Raw genomic sequence first — 19,808 nt, forward strand, 5'->3', positions numbered from 1 at the left:
AGTGAAGTCTTGTTATCTTCTAGGATCTCTGAGGAATACATACAAATGTGATTTTCACTTTCTTTGTAAATCGACCGTGCATGCTATATGGACCTTTTTAGGATATGAAAAATGATTTTATCTAACAAAATTACACTTCATGTTATCTTTGGGACCCTTTGGATGAAAATCAGAGCAAGATTTCAGAATGTAAATACACATTTCACCTTCAGAGGTGAATTTATCAAACCTATCATGGTGAAAAAAGTGTTTTGTTGTTAGGAGCTCTCCACAAACAAAAGCATGGCATTTTTTCACAGTAATAGCTATTGTAAATTAGACAGTGCAGTTAAATTAACAAGAATTTAATCTTTCAGACGATATAAGACACTTATATATACCAACATTTGTTGTTTCTCTAAAATCTGAGATCTTGACATAACGCACTGCATGACTTACAACTGTCCCGTTGACAGAACGCCGATCCTTAATTAAGAACAAATTCTTATTTACAATGTCGGCCTACCCCGGACAAACCCTAACACGGACGACGCTGGGCCAAATGTGCGACGCCCTATGGGAATCCCAATAATGTCCGGTTGTGATACAGCCTGGAATCGAACCAGGGTCTGTAGTGACGCCTCTAGCACTGAGATGCAGTGCCTTAGACCGCTGCGCCACAAAACTAGGAAATAACATGTATGGAATCATGTAGTATCCAAACAAGTGTTAAACAAATCAAAATATATTTTAGATTCCAGTTGACTACCTCATGAAGCTGGTTGAGAGAATGCCAAGTGTGCAAGGCTGTCATCAAGGCAAAGGGAGGCTACTTTGAAGAATCTGAAATATAAAATATGTTTAGATTTGTTTAACATTTTTTAGGTTACTACATGATTCCATATGTGTTATTTCATAGTTTTGATGTCTTCACTATTATTCTAAAATGTAGAAAATAGTAAAAAATTAAGAAAAACCCTTGAATGAGTAGGTGTGTCCAAACTTTTGACTGGTACTGTACAGTTAAGTATTATTTGCAGTTGTCACTATGACAATGAACATACGGAATGGTCTTGTATTACCACCTTATTAATAGGCCTAAAGCATGAAGTGGGATGCATTGATCAGTTGATTGACAGGTGTACTGTAGAATGATAAACAAAAACCTTCCTCTAGTGTGGATTCTTGACAACTTGGGTCAAGTCTGGACTCACTAACTAATAATTTCAGTCCTTCTGCTCTGTGTTTAGCGGCCTTATAAATGATTGACTGCACTGACAAATAATAATAATAATAATAATAATAAAATTCAAATAAAATAACTCTTCCAGTCATCATTCAAGCTATGGACTCCCACAGTGAAACATGAAGCACCGAAGACCTGAGCCACCAGGACACCTAGCCTCGGAGTTGCTCAACAGGTAGCCAGGGGGGAAAAGAGTCATTCTTTCAACCAGGAAGGGGAAGGTAATGTATACCTGTCTGTCTAAGAAACTCTGCTTTGTGTTTGGACTGCAGCCAGCTGTAATGAGGCGCTGCATGAGGGTGTGGGTGGGGGTGATAAAACAGGCCCAACAACAGCTGAATCAGAGTTCATCTCACACCATTCAACGCATGCAACTAACAGAATACAGAAGACCGATTCATAAATAAGTCATTTTATTTTCTCCTTTAAAGACTGATACATTAATCAACTATTCACAATGACAACTGGAATTATGTTAAATACTGTGACACAGCATACAGTTCTTTACTCCCAGTGCATTTGTTTCACCACAGCAGATAATGTAAATTCTCAATGAACTAAAGTCTTCATTTGATTTTATTGTTTCCGATAAGACATGGGAATAGGTTAAGGTTAAATAACAGCGTACAATGTAAACAATTTATTATACATTAAATATAAAAAAATGGCCTCTTCTAGGTTTTTTCACTTTGCCCTGGAGGGAAAATGTACTGAAGTGACCATTTGACTTTAGAGCTAATCTGATATGGATTGGAACACGGTGTTTTATATCCAGGATTACTTCCACACACTTGCTACATTTACTATGTCATCACGATGGATCTTGAATAATCTATAACAATAAAATCTATATCGTTTCCTGGCCGCCAGCAGCCAAAGTCTCTGGACTACACCCACTGCAGTCACGTCAGGCAGGAATGCACAAGCAGAACAGGAAAGTCTGTGTCAGGTAGGTAAGCCCCACACAGTCTGCATAATATAGGTCTATGTTATCACGTGTGCCCAACATCTGTGATCCCATGATCACTTGTGTATATATAATGAAAGGTCTGATTGTGTTTAAAATTCTAAAACGTGGTATATTGACTGAGTAAAGTAGTGGTTTGATTGTCATAAGGGAATAATAAATATTTGGCAATGTTTCAGTTATTTATTCTTCAATTCTAATTCTTTTAGGATTACAGTCCACAAAATGTTGGGTAATATATTGCTTTGTTTTTTTTACCTTTATTTAACCAGGCAAGTCAGTTAAGAACAAATTGTTATTTTCAATGATAGCCTAGGAACAGTGGGTTAACTGCCTGTTCAGGGGCAGAACGACAGATTTGTACCTTGTCAGCTCGGGGGTTTGAACTTGCAACCTTCCGGTTACTAGTCCAACACTCTAACCACTAGGCTACCCTGTATTCTGAGGGGGGTTGTGTTGAAGGCAGTTAGTTCCACACATTGACTCACAGCTTGACCAACTACTGAGCTCCCCACACAGTTTGAGACAATTCAGTTGAGAAAAGCATACATTCACATATGTTCAACAAAAAAATTCCGGAGAATGAAAGTAATATAGGGGTTAGGGAGGATACACTTTGCAACCATGTATTTGGAAGCAGTGATGAAAAACAGGCAGAGAACAGTAACAAATATTGTTAACCTAATTTTCTACAATATGGTAGAAAAGTCACACAAAAACAGCAGAGAAAACAAACTTGCACCACGTACACACATGCGTAACAAAGTATAAGCTGCACTAGACATCCCACTGGATACATGCAGACCAATATTCCACAGCCCCCACTGGTACAGAGTTGTACGTCCAGTGAGGGAAACATAGAAACACTGCCATCCATAAACATAGTGGTCTGATTAAGACTGAAATATCAACAAGGCAGGACATGTGCATTCCTATTTTCATACTTATACAAAATAGGAGTTAGGGTGGGGAATCCTTCATTTAAAGTGTTTAAATACATTGGGATCTTTATACTTCATAGATGCAACACAAGATAATAATTGCTTTACTGACCCTTTGTCCCTAAGTTGAGACACATAAGCAACATCAAAACACAATATACAACTCACAAAATGTCCTCTACCTGTGAGACACACAACACTGAGAACATGGAGGCACAAGTCCTGCTTATACCCTAAAACTGAACCACTGTATCAGCAAAACATTTACATAATGTACTGACAAATCATATTAAAAAAATAATCACTCTAAAATGGTTAAATATCACCCCCCCCCCCCCCCCCCCAAACACACACAATAGTTAGACAACGTTTAGCTCATGTGTTTTGATTGCAATTCCAAATGTCCCAGTAACTCAAAATGGTATATCAAAACCCCTATGTTTTTAGAATACTGAGGTAAAACTACCAACGTCGTCAGTGTCAAAGCAGCAGTAAACGTTTGAAGGCTTCAGTGTCCTGAGGCACTTTGTGCCCAGAGGTTGTTTGCTTGTGTCCAGTGGAGGCCTTCCCTAACTTGTCTCCTCCAGCTCAAACTAAATCCACCTGTGCTTTCCTCCTGGTCTGACAATCCCACTCTGGGTCTGAAGCCCCTCTACTGCGACCTGCTGGGCAGTCCATATCCCGGATGAACTTCTCCAAGTAAGGTTTGTCTAGGTAGGCAGGCCTCTGTGGAAGCAAGAAGTAGTGTGTGGTGCTGGCCTTCATGCCGTTCTCCATGACCGGCAGGATGCAGGGAGACCCCTCGCTGTTCTGCCTCTGTAAACCTCGCCTCACGTACTTAGGGTCTGGGGCAAAGCTCTGCGTGGGAGGCATAACGCCGTTGAGGTATGAGGGGAGGCTCTTGGGGCTTGGGGTACGGGAGCTGCCTTGAGACAACAAAGGGTCCCTTGGGGGAACCTTCGGGGGCTTGTCCTCATCACTGTAGGCCCCAGAGGACACCTCAGCTGACCAGCGGCGGTAGTCTGCAGTCTTGATGGGCCGTGGGGGGATGGGCACGCGGGGGGGCACCTCTGGTTTGTCCATGCCCTGAGTGTGGCGGTGGTGACAGGGCATGCGCAGCGACGTGGGCTTGTTGAAGGAGCCAGCAGGGCCGGAATGAGAGCGCCGCAGCTTCCTCTGGGCTCGGTCCTGCTGTCTGGGATACAGTGGTTGCTCCAATGGCTGTTGCTCTACCTGCTCCAATCTTTGTTGTTGCTCCTGTTGTCGCTGCTGTGCCTGTATCCGCTGCTGCGCCTGCCGTTCCTGTGGTCTCTGCTGCCCCACTGGCCCCTCAAAGTAGGCATAGTTAATCTGTCCACAGTGCCTGAAACTCCTGCGGCTGGGGGCTCCGTAGCGGGAGGCAGAGGGTTTAGGGGGACACTGCTCAGGAACCAAGCAACGGCTGTCATCTGAACTGGTGAAGAACTCCACCTCATTGTCCATGGCCTGGTCAGGGGAAAGGTCTCCCCGCCCAGGGAGAGGGGGCAGGGGCTTGGCCCCCCGGCTAGGTGTGTGTGGGGGACTGCAGCGTTCGTACACAGACAACCTCTGGAAGGATGGGACCACCTGGTCATCCTCAGCAGGGCTAGGGGTGGAGGGCTCAGCGCTGGATGACAGGGACAGATGGGTGGGACGGGACTTCTTTGAGGGTAACCGCTGTGCACCAGGGCTATGTTTCTGTCCTGTAGAGGTAGAGAGGAGAGAAGGTGGTTAGAAAACCAAATAGATATCAATTTTGACATTTGGTAATGACCAGAGAACAATTACAACCTTGGTACATCACTAATTAACTTTCGCCAGGCTCCCTAGGTTAGAAGTTTCCTGAAAGAGTGGAGGTCAGAGGCACACCACAATTACTTGAAAGCAGTTCTCCTCTCAGGGTTTTGTTAAACATTCCCCAGGATATATTTAGAGCAGGCCAGGCCCTTGGCAGCCATTCTGTCTTTCTAATCTTATAGAAACAGGAAAACCTCCCAGTAAACATTGACCAGTTGGCTCAGAGGCATAGTATTAAATCCCTCCTTGTAAGGCTGTGTAGAAGGCAGAGGGCAAAAGGAAGGATTGTGGGTGTCAGTGGTGGTTGGTAACATAGAAATAGATTCTACAGTGGCTGGGTCCAGTACTCACTCTCAGAATTGAGCGATGGTGGCACCTGCTGCTGAAATTGAAAGTTGTATTCCGTGGGTGCTGCATCCATACTGAAGTACAAACTGTAAAATGACATGACGCACATTGTTGAGTAATTGTCCAATCTGCATGTAGTTAAAATAATTCCAACCATCCCTGCAGGAATACCCTTGGTAAAATATTAACTGTAATAAAAATCATATTCTAGTAACAGGGGACAGACGTGAGCAGGGCTGGGTAGGCTACTTTCTAAACGTTATCGTTACATTTACTAGTTACCTGTCCAGAATTGCAATCAGTAACATATCTTTTGGATTACCCAAACTCAGTAACAGATTACTTTCAGTTACTTTTGGATTACTTTCCCTTTAGAGGCATTAGAAGACAAAGGATCCATCAAACACTTTGGTGTGTCATCATAGTGGTCACTGACTTGTAGTCAGACTTGCTCAGGTTTAACAAACTTAAGATTCTTTTCAATGCAGAATTGAATGTCATTGAGAAAACAGAAAGGTGTCAATGTATTTTTTTGCAACTACCCTTTTTTAATTGAAAAGTAAGCCAAGAGGTAATCTAGTTTCAAAAGTATCTGTAATCTGACTATATATTTTTTGCTGGTAACGTAACTGATAAGATGTAATGTAATGAGATTACATGTAACTGAATTCATGTCGTTAGTTACTCCAACCCAGCATGCAGCTGACTTACTTGTCCAGCTCATGGTGGTGGCTCCATGAGGGCTTGGCTCCAGCCATGCTGAGACAGTGACTAGCCCGCAGGAAGGGGCTGTCTGTGGGTAAACAGATCTCCTGGGCAGTCAGGCCCGCTGTGGACATACTCCAGGCACAATCGAGTCGCATCAAAGCCAGGAAACGCTTGGCTAGCCCTGGCTGGCTGCTACTGCTGGACCTGTAACACAGCCAAGAGACAGGAACATGAGTGAAAGTGAACAGGGTTCGAGGCAGGAGACAGTTATAAAAGTATGGTTAGATATGATCTATTTTGCTCATTGACAAATTTCCACCAACATGAGACACAATCCTCTGATGACGAGTGTCCTCTGGTGTTGTATTTTGCATGGAATATCGGAACCTAAAAGCTTTCTCCATGTAGTAGAAAGAAATCCTGACGGGAGCCCCAAAAGATGGCCCTCCTTTCTTTTTTCCAGAGCTGTTAGCCTTCCCTCTCTCACAAATTAAAGAGCTGTGGCCTTGTGCCTCACACTCCAGTAATGTTTTTTAAAAAGAACACAGAGAAACATTATCCTTGGCTCCTCTGGCTGTGGAATGACAAATGTTCAGGTTGATGGGACTTTAAAGACACTTGTGCCCCTACACACCCTCAGGACAGAGAGCGCCATGTCACACAATGCCCTCTTTAGTTGCTACAGACAACATGTACATGCTATACACAGTACAGACAAACTACAAAAACAATACTCATTTTCTCACACTGAGGAAACAGAACACAAAAGAGGAACACTGCTAGTGACATGAATGTTCTTGTTAATAAACATACCACAGGTATAATGTGTTTTGATGATGTGGCTAGAATGCCTTGCAAGGCTTTTAGAAGCATGTCTACTCACAGAAAATGTCTTAGCATCATGTAATAACGATGTCTAGCCTAAACAGCAATTTACAGTTGGTTCAAAAAACTGCAGCGTCGAAATACGATATGATAAGCCTTTTAATAATAGATCATTACTACATGCATTATACCCATTGGCTTTAAGTAAAGTGTTAAGTCCTTCATACTGGATCTTATGTCAGTTAGAAACAAAATGGCTGAGTTTTAAACTAAACCCAAAACACTGACAGTGTCTTTATACAACAGCAGTGTTGATTGCGCCGCAGTAGGCAGCTATAGTTGACTGCAGATCTCTTTTAGACAGGACTGTTCCTGTAACCAGAGATATGCCTGGTGTTGCAAGCACTCCCCATGTCAGATGGCCTGGATGTTCCTTTCATGTCTAATGTGTGTCAGGGCTGAGTTAACAATGCAAGCATGGATCAGGAGGAGGAAATCAAGTCACATCTGTGGAACAAATAATTGTGATACTTTGTGTTACAGATGTGCCAAAATCCAGGCGTATCTGATTTCACATACCCTGCAAAGCAGTCTTTTGCTTTCTTGATGTGCTCATTTAAATGGCGCTGTTTGGTACAGCAGCACATTAAGTAATGTTCCAATGTAGTCCGTCTTCAGGAGAATATTCATCCCAGGCCAGACTAGTAATAGCCAGTAATTGTCATGCCTGCATGACACCCTGACATTTTTCGTATGGACCATAGACATGTGACATTCATTTTAATTAGGAGCCTGTGGCCAGAAGAAGAGGGGAGTGAGTGCATCCCACCATAGCCCCCGACTTCCTTTGAGTAGAGTTGTAACATGTGGGCTAGACCTGACCTGGGGGGGGTCATCTCTGCCCAAACGTTGGAGACCACTTCACAGAAGTCTATACCATGTAAAGCAGTTCATCCACTGTGTTCTGCATTGTATCAACAAATGCATGGCCAGAACAATATACTCTATATCTATCTTCAACCACTAATCATCAGGATGTGAGAACACACCATGGCAGGTCTAGAGAATGGATAGATTGACGTGTTGCCCAGACTGCTAGTCATTCAGAAACAAAGTTCTGGAACCACAGAATGCCCGGGATGTCAGCTCGGGCAAAATTGTCCACCATTGTCCATCTCTCCATCCCTTGCCTAGGGCCCTGGATTCGGAGGTGTTAGGAAGCAACTTGATCCTCAATAATGAACACCTAGGGGCTTGCACTTCCTCTGGCAAGAGGTGCAAAAATAGTTACAGGCAGCAGTTAACCATAGTCTACATGGAGTGTATTTAGAGGCAACAGGATTAAACAAATGGGTAGTTAGAGAAAATAATGAATGGGAACGTTGCAGGCAATTTTTCAGAGAACATCGTTTTTTGTTGTGTGGGAAGACATGTGGTAATCACATTTGTGATGATGACAATCTGACCATCTCTATTTGACATGCATAGCCTACCAGCAAAACACCAAGACCTAGAGCTCAGCAGTCACTCCAGGCCAAGAGGTCTGGTGTTACATACACACCATGTAGATACACACCAACAATATTAACCCCTTTGTTCAAGTCTGACATCACCTTTTTCCTCGCAATGTACTACTTTTGCTCTATGTAATTGGGTGCCATTTCGAACATACCTTACTATAGCTCGTGACACATTGGGCACAGCAACACGTTTAAGTTCACACCCCACCTATAACACCCCTGCAGCGGTTTCCGAGCAACCATACTCGCTCTACCTGTGCTACAAGCAAACAGCGCGCACACCCCATCGCTATACAGGATCGATTGTAAGAGCTTTCCAAGGTGACTCACTCCATAATATACGTTTCCCGATCTCAAATAAGGATCCATCTTATCTTCATTCTTATGCCATTAAAAATGTTAACCATACAAGGAGAACAACTTGTTCCAACTTTAAATTTCTTCCTGTTTAACATATTGACTTAAGTATGAGAGGCATAATGATAGCGATATTAAAGATAATATAAAGATATACCGGGGGATACAATGTATGACACAATGTATCGGCTGGAATATAAGAGGGAATGAATCAATCACTGCTGTCGTCATCAACACACCAAAAAATTATAATAGCTACATGTCACGTCAAACCAAGTTTTTAGAGCTCACCTTACAACCTCGCAGTTTTCACATCCGCTGTCACTTCTCCAACCGTTGAGAATCCTCTATTGTCGACAGTTCTAGCTCCCCTGTTTTGCTGTAGACATCAGTTGGGCCAATCTAGAAGCTTCAGTCTTCTATGACACTGAGCCGAAATAAAGGACAGCACATTTTCCACTATAACTACTGTGTTCTGGGAGAGTTCTCAATACTATTGTTGTGAGCGATGTTCTTTTAAGCTCCACCACACAACACAAGAACACTCTGGCTCCGCCTTTCACTCAGCTCTTAAAGACATAGCTTTCAATTTAAAGGCTTGTACACACAGCACCTGCAGTAGTAGACTACGTTCATAAATATTTCATGGTTTCACTTTACATTAATAATGTATACTTAAAAGGATTTATAGGGGGTTATATGTGTTTTACAGGCTACACTAGGAGTAATGGATTTACAGATATTTTATGAAGATGTAGTAAACATTGGTTTGTAAACAGTTGGTAAACATTGGTAAACATCGGTAAACATTGGTAAACAGTTGGTAAACATTGGTAAACATTGTGCCATTAGTAAACATTGGTAAACAGTTGGTAAACATTGGTAAACATGGGTAAACATTGTGTCATTGCTTTATTGTACAATAGGCTATGATACATTATCATCTGCTATAACACAAGTCAGTTTTATCTACAGTACTTGAGTGTTGCACATTGCATATTGGGTGTTGCAGTGTTTTAATTGTTACAGATTATGCAGGGAGTACGTGTTCATAGTGCTTATCAGTAACAAATAAACACAGCACACATTGTTGCATTTGGAGCCCATAGTCCTACACTCTTGTATTAGTTGGACTGGAGAGAGGGGAATATATATTTTGTACAGTGAGTTCACTAAACTGCATGTTGTATGACAGAATAAAGATGAGGTCATTCCTGTTAGAATCTCAGGTATGGATTTAACAAGCTGTTCTGGACTCACAGCGTCTTGTGGCGCCACAGTGGCTGGGCAGAGAGAGGTTGTTTGAGGACCCTAGACTGAACACAACTGCATTCAGAGAATACGACACACACATACATATATCCATTACAGAACAACCACATGATTTCACATATGGAAAATCACACGAATCATCAGGTGAAAACATGTTTTTGGAACACTTCACATGTGATCACATGTTTTCGGATGTGTAGTTTCATGTTATTACATGTTTCTTTACATGTTGTCACAATTTATCACATTAACTTCACATACGGTCACATGATCACATAAAAACATGCGTTTTTGGCGTAAGGGATACCTCTGTTAGTTACACTGTGTAGGTACCATTACCTCCATCAACACGGTTGTAGCTGCGCTTTATTGTTTCCACATAGACTCGGTAGAACAGACACAGCTCATGTAAAACACTCACACACCAGGCTGAAGGGAGACAGAGAGGGAGGGAAAAGGAGTGGGTAATGGGGATGGCTCCAGGGGAGATAACAAGGCAGGCACAGCAAACACACCACAGAAACACTCTAATCTCTGCAGTATTTTCTCTTGCATGGTAACTGAATGGTGCCCACATTGTCTGGCTACTGCTCCTTATCTGATCTCGGTGGGACATTTTTATTTACCTGGGACCTGCTCTGTGTTTGTCAGAAGTGGCTGGGCAGCTCAGATGATGGAACAACAGTCTTTATAGACTTTACTCTGGTCATAAAGTCCCATGCCAGTCACTCAAGTCTGATACTATAGAGTCAAATTAGATGTGAATGAATTATAATGGACTTGTTGGAAAAAGCTATGACTTTATGACACTGTTTATGTTTTACACAATTATTACACTGTATCAAAACCCTTCAACAGATGTGTATTTGGCATTACTTATTTATTTTACAAAATGATTCACACTATGTCTGTTACAATGTGTGCTGGAATACACATTGTAACCAGTATTTAGCTACACTGCTACATGGCAAAAAAAGTAATCAACTACTGAAAACACTACCTAGATTTGAATTTAGTTAAACTACCACCAAGCTACTTCAAAATGTTTTTGAATGAATAGTTGAACTGCATGTAGTTCACAACTTCCCAACACTGCTAATAACAGGCCCTGGCCGTGACCCTGTTCTCCGAGGGTGTCTTATGGGTTGGGAAAGGGAAAAAAAACACACATGCATGCTAATATATAAGCACCCACCAAATTATTATTATCATTATTAGCCATTAAAAGCGTTGTGTGTGTCCCTTCAACCTAACTAGGTTAAACTAACTAGCTACAGCCATACATGCTAACCAAACATAGCCATACAATGACTAGAAACAAGTGAAGTTCTAAATAAATAGAGGCAGAAACTGGAGGTGGTTGGTGGGAACAGAGTGTGCTTGTTGCTTGACTTGGTAAATCCCCAAAGCTTTGGCCCCGGACCTAACAGGCTTATCGTTAGATATGTTACCCTGGATGGACCAGGCTCGCTCTAATCCCCTTTCATAATCATAAAAAAAAAGTTTGAATTGTCACCTAAACCAGATAGGTGCAGTGAAATGTGTTGTTTTACAGGGTCAGCCATAGTAGTACAGCATCCCAGGAGCAAATTAGGGTTAAGTGCCTTACTCAAGGGGAAGAATGGTGGGTTTGTGAGAACAGATCACTGCATGGGTGTTTGTGGAGCGGAAGGGGAGCTTGGGAGCTGTGTGTTGCTTGTGATGTCTGTGCAACTGCATACATCAATACGTATTGCTTTCTTTATTTTGCCAGCTTTTGTTGCCATTACCTATTTACAGTGATTTCGTATTCACATTAGAGAAGAAGCATGTTACTGTGTAAGAGAATGAAATGGGAAAATACTATGATTGGAAAGATGATGTGAATGGATAGGATTGACTTGAGAACTTTGTGTGCTGAGTATTATTACCACATGCCCCGCCCCTCTCCTCTCCCACCACTGCTTCCTCCCCTAACAGAGCCGTCCTCTTCACTCTGGTGCGAGCCTGATGTCACCACACAGGATGTTCCTTATAAAGTCAGTCAGGCGGACAGGAAGGCAGGCAGGCAACACATTCACAGAGAAGTGAGGGCTTGGGACAGTTTATGAAAAAAGTACTGACAAAGCTACAGGCACTCAACATGTCTTACACCCAAACACAGGACTCCTCTATCAGGTTTACACAAGAGAAAAGACATTACTTTACTCTATGGGTCTGTCATATAGTTTTTGATGGCTCAGGTTAAATCCCCTGCTGTATCCTCTTCAAGTATGCCAGAACTCATACCTACCTGCTTTTCTTTCAACCTGAGGGTATTTGCCATTATCATTCACCCTTTCCAACACCAGGATATTTATGTGGTATGATGTTACATTCTCACAGCTGATGATTATGGCTTTCTTTCCAGCAGGAAGGGTGGGGTGTGCCAGATAGAAGAGAAAGAGAAAACATAGCTGGGAATGACTCATCCACTATGGAGGTCATCAGGTTGATGAACTCTACCTGTTGCGGTAATCCTGTTGCATACGTGTATTTTCACTGTAAGTTTGAAGTTCACTTGGAATAGCAGAAATGGTGTCATTGGACACGAATAGTAGGATGATGTAAAAATAATGTTTTGTTATTGTGGCAAGCTGGGAAGTTTTGCTATGGTAGTAAGAGGGAAAGAACTGCATACATTAGTAGACCTACACATTGTCATGCCCATACATAGTTATTGTCCTATTTCTCTTGTAAAGTATATTCATAAATGAAGGGACATCAATGTTTTTTCCAACATTTACAGTAGTAAAAAGTGATAAGAAACTAGCAGGTCTAGGGCCAATCTGAAGCATATTATTGTTCTCAGTCAGTTCAGATGGGGGATCCAGATCCCTGGATGAGACGGACTCTGAGACATCTCCTCTCATGTATCTTGGCAGGAGAGTATCTCTGCTCAGACCCACACAGACAATTTCAAGCCTCTGCCTTGGAAACATAACACAAGTCCCCAGGCAACAGCCTGTAATAGGCTGTCATCTCTCACTAAAATGTAAATATGACCATATTACAACACTTCTAGCCATTATCCAAACCACACGTTCAGGAATCCTCCAGCTGCCTCTGATATTAATCACTTCCTTTCTGGGAAACGGAGGAATTTCAGAGTACGCCACCACAGCAGTGACTTCTACGGTACTTCCATTTTAGTAGGATTAAAAGTAGTAAGGGAGACTCACCCATTGCATCATTCTTCACCATTATGTTGAGCTCTACAAGTGCTGGCACAGCCTGCTATTAGAAAGTGGTGGGTAGAGAATGGTCTTGGTGACAGAAGAAAGGTACGCAAAATGAGTAGTTTCTCTTTGAGAAATGCCTTCAATTACAGTACTACTGTATGCTGTCTTCCAACTGTGTGTGTGTGTGTGTTATATGAGTGTGTGTTTGTGTGTGTGTATGTGTGTGTGTTTTTGTGTGTTTTAATGTGGTTTCACAGTTGGGGGTATAATGACCCCTGGGCTTCAACACACCCATAAACACGCCTCCACAGACAGTACTGTCTTTTCTTCTTTTTCGATTTATACAAAGGAGCATCCATCATTCTACTGTATAAGCCACCTGTCTGCACTACACTGTTGGGATAGTTGGGGGTTGGAGTGATAATGACTAGGGTGGAGCGTGCATCCTGTCACCTCGCCTGTGCTCTTCCTGCTGAATTCACACAGTCCAGTGTGTCTGATGATGTTACTACCTAAATGTTTCTTCTGGGGAGAAGCTGTCAGTCCTCTGGTTCACAGTCAACTGAGCTCACAGCAAAACCAAAGGAATTCCCTAAGACTCACTGACACAGACGGAAGTATATCCCTAGCAGGCCTTGTTTCCAGAGAAGTTTGACCTAATAGCCACACTTTTACAATAGTAGGCCAACCTTGTAGTACATGTTATGGGTTATTCAGTATGTTTTACAGGCTGTCGAAGATGATCGAACATTCATTTCAATAGCATTTAAAAATGCAATAATATTGTTCATCTATTACTCCCTAATCTAAACATGTTCTCACAAACACTTTACGGTTATAACATTTACGTGTTGTAATGGTTAACCCAGGAGTTCCTGGCATGCAGCCAATGAGTATTCCAGGTTTTTCTGTGTTTCCCATGGCAGTCTTCTGAGGTTGAGGTCAAGGCTTTGCTAATGTAGCGATCTATTAATCTAAAGCAAGATCTGATAGCTAGGAGAGTCAGCTCTCTCCTAGCTTCCTGATTCATGCCCTCTCAGGGGAGATATAGCAAACACAGACACACACTAGGTCACCTACTACTTGTGCCACTGATAAAGATTTCAGATGTTCTCTCCATTAGGGAGTGGGAGAGCACATACCTTCAAAGGGGCAGAGCTAATGGACTGAGGGATAGATCAATAACCTCAAGGTTAGAACAGCACAGAGCTTGACATTCCCCTGTGGGGAGAAAAACACATGTTCCTAAAGAATAGGAACATTTCTGAAGCATGAGATTGTTCATTTGACATATCATAGCCGATGTGAGTTGGTGTGTGCTGGGCTGAGGCCGGCCGGCATGCCTGATGACAGTGTCTGACTCATCCAGGGTAGAGTATGTGCCTTGTCAGGACGGCTTTTGTTCCATTCTCCACTGAAATTAAGCCCTCTTGTGAAGTCAAAGAGGCTACCTGATCTGATGCAGGGCTGCATCCACATTAATTCCTGACACTGGAGTTGCTTTGGCTCAGTGCTCACTGGACTTCTTAATGGGTAGGCGTACGGGCTCAGGAGCATGTTGTCACGGCCCTACTCTCATTTTCCATCCATGTACAGCGGTTAGGCTGTGTGGATGCATTCATTCAGGGGGAAGAGCGTGTTCCAGAGAGGGTTTGTGATGCGCGGTCTCGTACTGAACCCAATCATGAGGGAACGGAGACAATGAACCGAAGGGTCACATGCTGAAAGCCAATATAGATGAACAGCCAATCTGTGCCACAATAGCCTTTATGGTCAGCCCTGGCGGGCCTGTAAATTAAACTCTTCACCAAGGCACCTGCAAGTTCCCGGACCTTTCTGGGGGGGGAATGGCTCTAGCCCTCACCCTCCGATCCAACAGGTACCAGACGTGCTCAATGGGATTGAGATCCGGGCTCTTCGCTGGCCATGACAGAACACTGACATTTCTGTCTTGCAGGAAATCACGAGCAGAACGAGCAGTATGGCTGGTGGCATTGTCATGCTGGAGGGTCATGTCAGGATGAGCCTGCAGGAAGGGTACCACATGAAGGAGGAGGATATCTTCCCTGTAGCGCACAGCATTGAGATTGCCTGCAATGACAACAAGCTCAGTCCGATGATGCTGTGACCACCTCAGACCATGACGGTCCCTCCTCCTCCAAATCGATCCCGCTCCAGAGTACAGGCCTCGGTGTAACGCTCATTCCTTTGACGATAAATGCGAATCCGACCATCACCCCGGTGAGATAAAACCGCGACTCATCAGTGAAGAGCACTTTTTGCCAGTCCTGTCTGTTCCAGCAACAGTGGGTTTGTGCCCATAGGCGACGTTGTTGCCGGTGATGTCTGGTGAGGACCTGCCTTACAACAGGCCTACAAGCCCTCAGTTAGGCCTTTCTCAGCCTATTGCGGACAGTCTGAGCACTGATGGAGGGATTGTGCATTCCTGGTGTAACTCGGGCAGTTGTTGTTGCCATCCTGTACCTGTCCCGCAGGTGTGATGTTCGGATGTACCAATCATGTGTAGGTGTTGTTACACGTGGTCTGCCACCGCGAGGACGATCAGCTGTCCATCCTGTCTCCCTGTGGTGCTGTCTTAGGCGTCTCACAGTGAGGACATTGCAATTTATTGCCCTGGCCACATCTGCAGTCCTCATGCCTCCTTGCAGCATGCCTAAGGCGCGTTCACGCAGATGAGCAGGGAACCTGTGCATCTTTATTTTGGTATTTTCAGAGTCAGTAGAAAGGCCTCTTTAGTGTCCTAAGTTTCATAGCTGTGACCTAAATTGCCTACCTCTGTAAGCTGTTAGTGTCTTAACGACCGTTCCACAGCTGCATGTTCATTAATTGTTTATGGTTCATTGAACAAGCATGGAAAACAGTGTTTAAACCGTTTACAATGAAGATCTGTGAAGATATTTGGATTTTTACGAATTATCTTTTAAAGACAGGGTCCTTTTTTTGCTGAGTTTAGTATGGATACCTCAGAATTGTCAAGCCAGGCAGAGAAGGACTGCAGTTATCACCCATTATCTCTGGGTTGTTGTTGTTGATATGCATCTTCTTTTTTTATAATGTAACAAAAGAGTTGGATGAAAAATACAGTAATCATTTTATGTGCTTCTTAACTAAGACCCTACCATAACTTTTTACCAGCTGAAGCATGAAACAGTACAGAACATGCTTTGTTTTTTGAGGCTCTTTTGTTATTTTGTCATGTGCAGGACAATATCAATGCTATATACAGCCCACTAAAAGTGGATTGGATGATACAGTATGCTGCTGCCTGTGCAAGCGTGAAACAAACACATCTGGCCCCTATCACCAAAGGTAGGTGCTTTGCTTTAAAGCCAGTTTGAAATATGGGACAGTGGAGGCTGGTGAGGGGAGAACGGCTCTCAATAATGGCTGGAACGGAGCGAATGGCATCAAACACATGGAAACCATGTGTTTGCTGTATTTAATACCATTCCACAATTCCGCGCCAGCCATTGCCACAAGCCCATCCTCCCCAATTAAGGTGCCACCAACCTCCTGTGATATGGAAGTATGGACTTGGCAGTCCTGTAAATTAAACAACTTTAGACATGAGCCTCGTGGTCCCTGGCAGGAAGTAGACCAGCCGGGGGAACTGAGCCGCCCTGCCTGGCCCTACTATGGCCCAAACACACTGGGCCTCTCCTCTGATGCCTGGAGGTGTGGGCGTGTGGGAGGTTTCCACAGGGCACAGCTCAGTTACCATAGAGCAAAATAACAGACACACTGTACACACCAAATGTACACTTAGTCCAAAAATAAAAAGCACACACAGACATGCCGCTAAGCATAGATTCCTAGCTGGAATCTTTTGAATAAATATCACGGTAACTATTGCATAATGGTGGACGGACAATAAATGCTCTTTGAAATAAATGCCCCAGACTAAAGCAGTCTAGTTCTCTCACTCCAAAGAGGTCAAACTCAGTCCTTCAAAGGGGTTACACACCCACTGATGTGTCCCTCTGACCTGGGATCACTGTAGAGGACCACGTGGACAATAAAGTATATTGTATCATATGTTGTGATGGTTGACACCGATGATGACATTAATTCAGGGTGTGTTAGAAATCCTCTACTTTGACTGTCACTACCTGTCATTGTGGTCACTCTTGAGTCAGCTTTTTCAAAGGACCAGCAGTACAACATACATTCAGCAAAATGTTGTATCCTTTCTTTATCTTTCGCTTGTCCCAAATAAAGTGTGCCCTCCTTTACACTCTCAAAGAGAGTATTCCCATGACTACAGAGAAAGTATTGAGAACAGTTTCTGTTCTGAGCTGGCTTATTTTCCTCACTTTTGGTTTTCAACAGACTTCAGACTTCAGCCCCTCTTTCTGTTTGAAAATCTGCTCCCAAATGACTCCTACATTCTCATTATGTCTCCCCTCTAGTTAAGAGGCTGTGTTACCATCTAACTTCTGTACAAAACCACAATTATGTGTATGGAGACAGGCTTAGTTTACTGCAAAAGCAAAATAAGTTTCAGACATGACCGTGGCGTTTGTGTGTACTTGTTCATGTGGGTGTGAGTATGTGTGTGTGTGAAATCATTTGTTTTATCCAAAATAGACCTAGTTCACAGACAAAGGAGGTGTGTGATACTTACATTCTGGGTCAATAGAGTATTGAGAAAGAGGAAGAAATTAGTATAGTGTAGATGAAAAATGTAACAGTCCAACAAAGAGTCCCGCAAAGTTCAACAGGATAACCACAACTGTCCTGACAAGATCAACTTCCTAAATTCACTTTATGATCCCAAGTCCAATTATAATCCCAAAGCCAGAGCCAAGGAGCCAGGGCCAAGGAGCCAGGGCCAGGGAGCCAGGGCCAAGGAGCCAGGGCCAAGGAGCCAGGGCCAGGGAGCCAGGGCCAAGGAGCCAGGGCCAAGGAGCCAGGGCCAAGGAGCCAGGGCCAGGGAGCCAGGGCCAAGGAGCCAGGGCCAGGGAGCCAGGGCCAAGGAGCCAGGGGCAGGGAGCCAGGAGCCAGGGCCAAGGAGCCAGGGCCAGGGAGCCAGGGCCAAGGAGCCAGGGCCAAGGAGCCAGGGCCAGGGCCAAGGAGCCAGGGCCAAGGAGCCAGGGCCAGGGCCAAGGAGCCAGGACCAGGGAGCCAGGAGCCAGGGCCAGGGAGCCAGGGCCAAGGAGCCAGGGGCAGGGAGCTAGGGCCAAGGAGCCAGGGCCAGGGAGCCAGGGCCAAGGAGCCAGGGGCAGGGAGCCAGGGCCAAGGAGCCAGGGCCAGGGAGCCAGGGCCAAAGAGCCAGGGCCAAGGAGCCAGGGCCAGGGAGCCAGGGCCAAGGAGCCAGGGCCAAGGAGCCAGGGCCAGGGAGCCAGGGCCAAGGGGCCAGGGCCAAGGAGCCAGGGCCAAGGAGCCAGGGAGTCACATCCAGAGATCCAGAGAAAGAGGAGGTCATGTTTACAAATAGCACCGACAGAGATAGAGTGTGCCTGTGGGAAAAAGCTGTTCTATGTGACTACCATCACCTTAAAGAGAGAGAGGAAGTGGAAGAGACAACGACAGACAGGCAGGCAGGACCCATCCAAACTTTTTTCTTAGATTGTTTGTAGAAGAGACAGGTAACCATCTTGAATGATGGTACTGTACAATACAGTACTGTCTGTATATACCATAAATAATGATGTCAAGGATTATTTCATGGACGTCTTACCATGACAGTGGGAGGGAGAGACAAAGATAGAGACACCCACAGTCTATCTATCATTACTGACTCAAAGTGCACATCAAAATACCCAAACAGGCATTTCGGATGCATAAAGAATGTTCATAAAGCTTTCTGATAAAACAGACATTTTCCATAAAACACAAACATACTGTACTGTACTGTACTGTACACTCTAAAACATGTATTTTGAGGTCTTCCCAGTTCATTTGAATCCTTTTGAAATCTGCACATAAAATGTTCCCACCAGCAGGATATCATCAAGGCCATATTAATTACAGCTCTGACCCAAACTCATTTGAAATTCCACTTGGAACACTATGAAAACCTGTCTGTTTATAGATTTAGAGGCAGAATACAAAGTTGTGTGTGTTAGAAAGTTTGATAGGGGACTTACGTTACTCAGTATTTTCCTATTTCTTAAACTATTCAACATTTCTATCTCATTAGCCGCATTGCTAGAGGTGGGTAGGGAAGCCAAGAGGCACCAAACTCTGATGTGTTGTACTAGTGGAAGCATACCACAACGCTCAGATAAGATTATAAGCCATTGAAAGCGGTCCAAGTGCCCAGCTATTCCTCCCGTTTCCAACAACGCCTTTCACGGCTATTTCTTCCTCCTCTCACTTCCTCTATCAGGACAGGAAGCACCCTGCCCGGAGCGCCCAGCCCAGAGAAGGAACAACCGCTCCACTTCATTCAGCTTTCTGTGTTCCCTGCTCTTGGGCAGTGTTCATTTTGGCAGCGATTTCAGATTTAGTGTTAGTCTTAGTTTTAGTCATTTTTCTGCTATTATCAGTCCACTAAAACGCTGGATACTTTAAGTCTAGTTTGAGTCACAGTCATTTTAGTCACATAATAGTCTGTGCATTTTTTTCTCTAATAAATAATGTACCTCTAACTTCCATCATGTGCAC

General features: G+C 43.8%; 1 protein-coding gene across 1 annotated transcript; it reads right to left on the bottom strand.

Moving 5' to 3' along the window:
- Positions 1-1,621: 1,621 nt before the first annotated feature.
- Positions 1,622-9,253, bottom strand: LOC139413461 (ERBB receptor feedback inhibitor 1-like). The gene is made up of 4 exons (XM_071160882.1): positions 8,998-9,253; positions 6,008-6,208; positions 5,300-5,382; positions 1,622-4,854 (listed from the first exon to the last, which is right to left on the bottom strand). The coding sequence occupies exons 2-4, from the start codon at positions 6,157-6,159 to the stop codon at positions 3,722-3,724; spliced, it is 1,368 nt and encodes a 455-aa protein (XP_071016983.1). The 5' UTR covers positions 6,160-6,208; positions 8,998-9,253; the 3' UTR covers positions 1,622-3,721.
- Positions 9,254-19,808: the final 10,555 nt, after the last annotated feature.

Source organism: Oncorhynchus clarkii, chromosome 7 (assembly GCF_045791955.1).
Source record: "Oncorhynchus clarkii lewisi isolate Uvic-CL-2024 chromosome 7, UVic_Ocla_1.0, whole genome shotgun sequence".
NCBI lineage: Eukaryota > Metazoa > Chordata > Actinopteri > Salmoniformes > Salmonidae > Oncorhynchus > Oncorhynchus clarkii.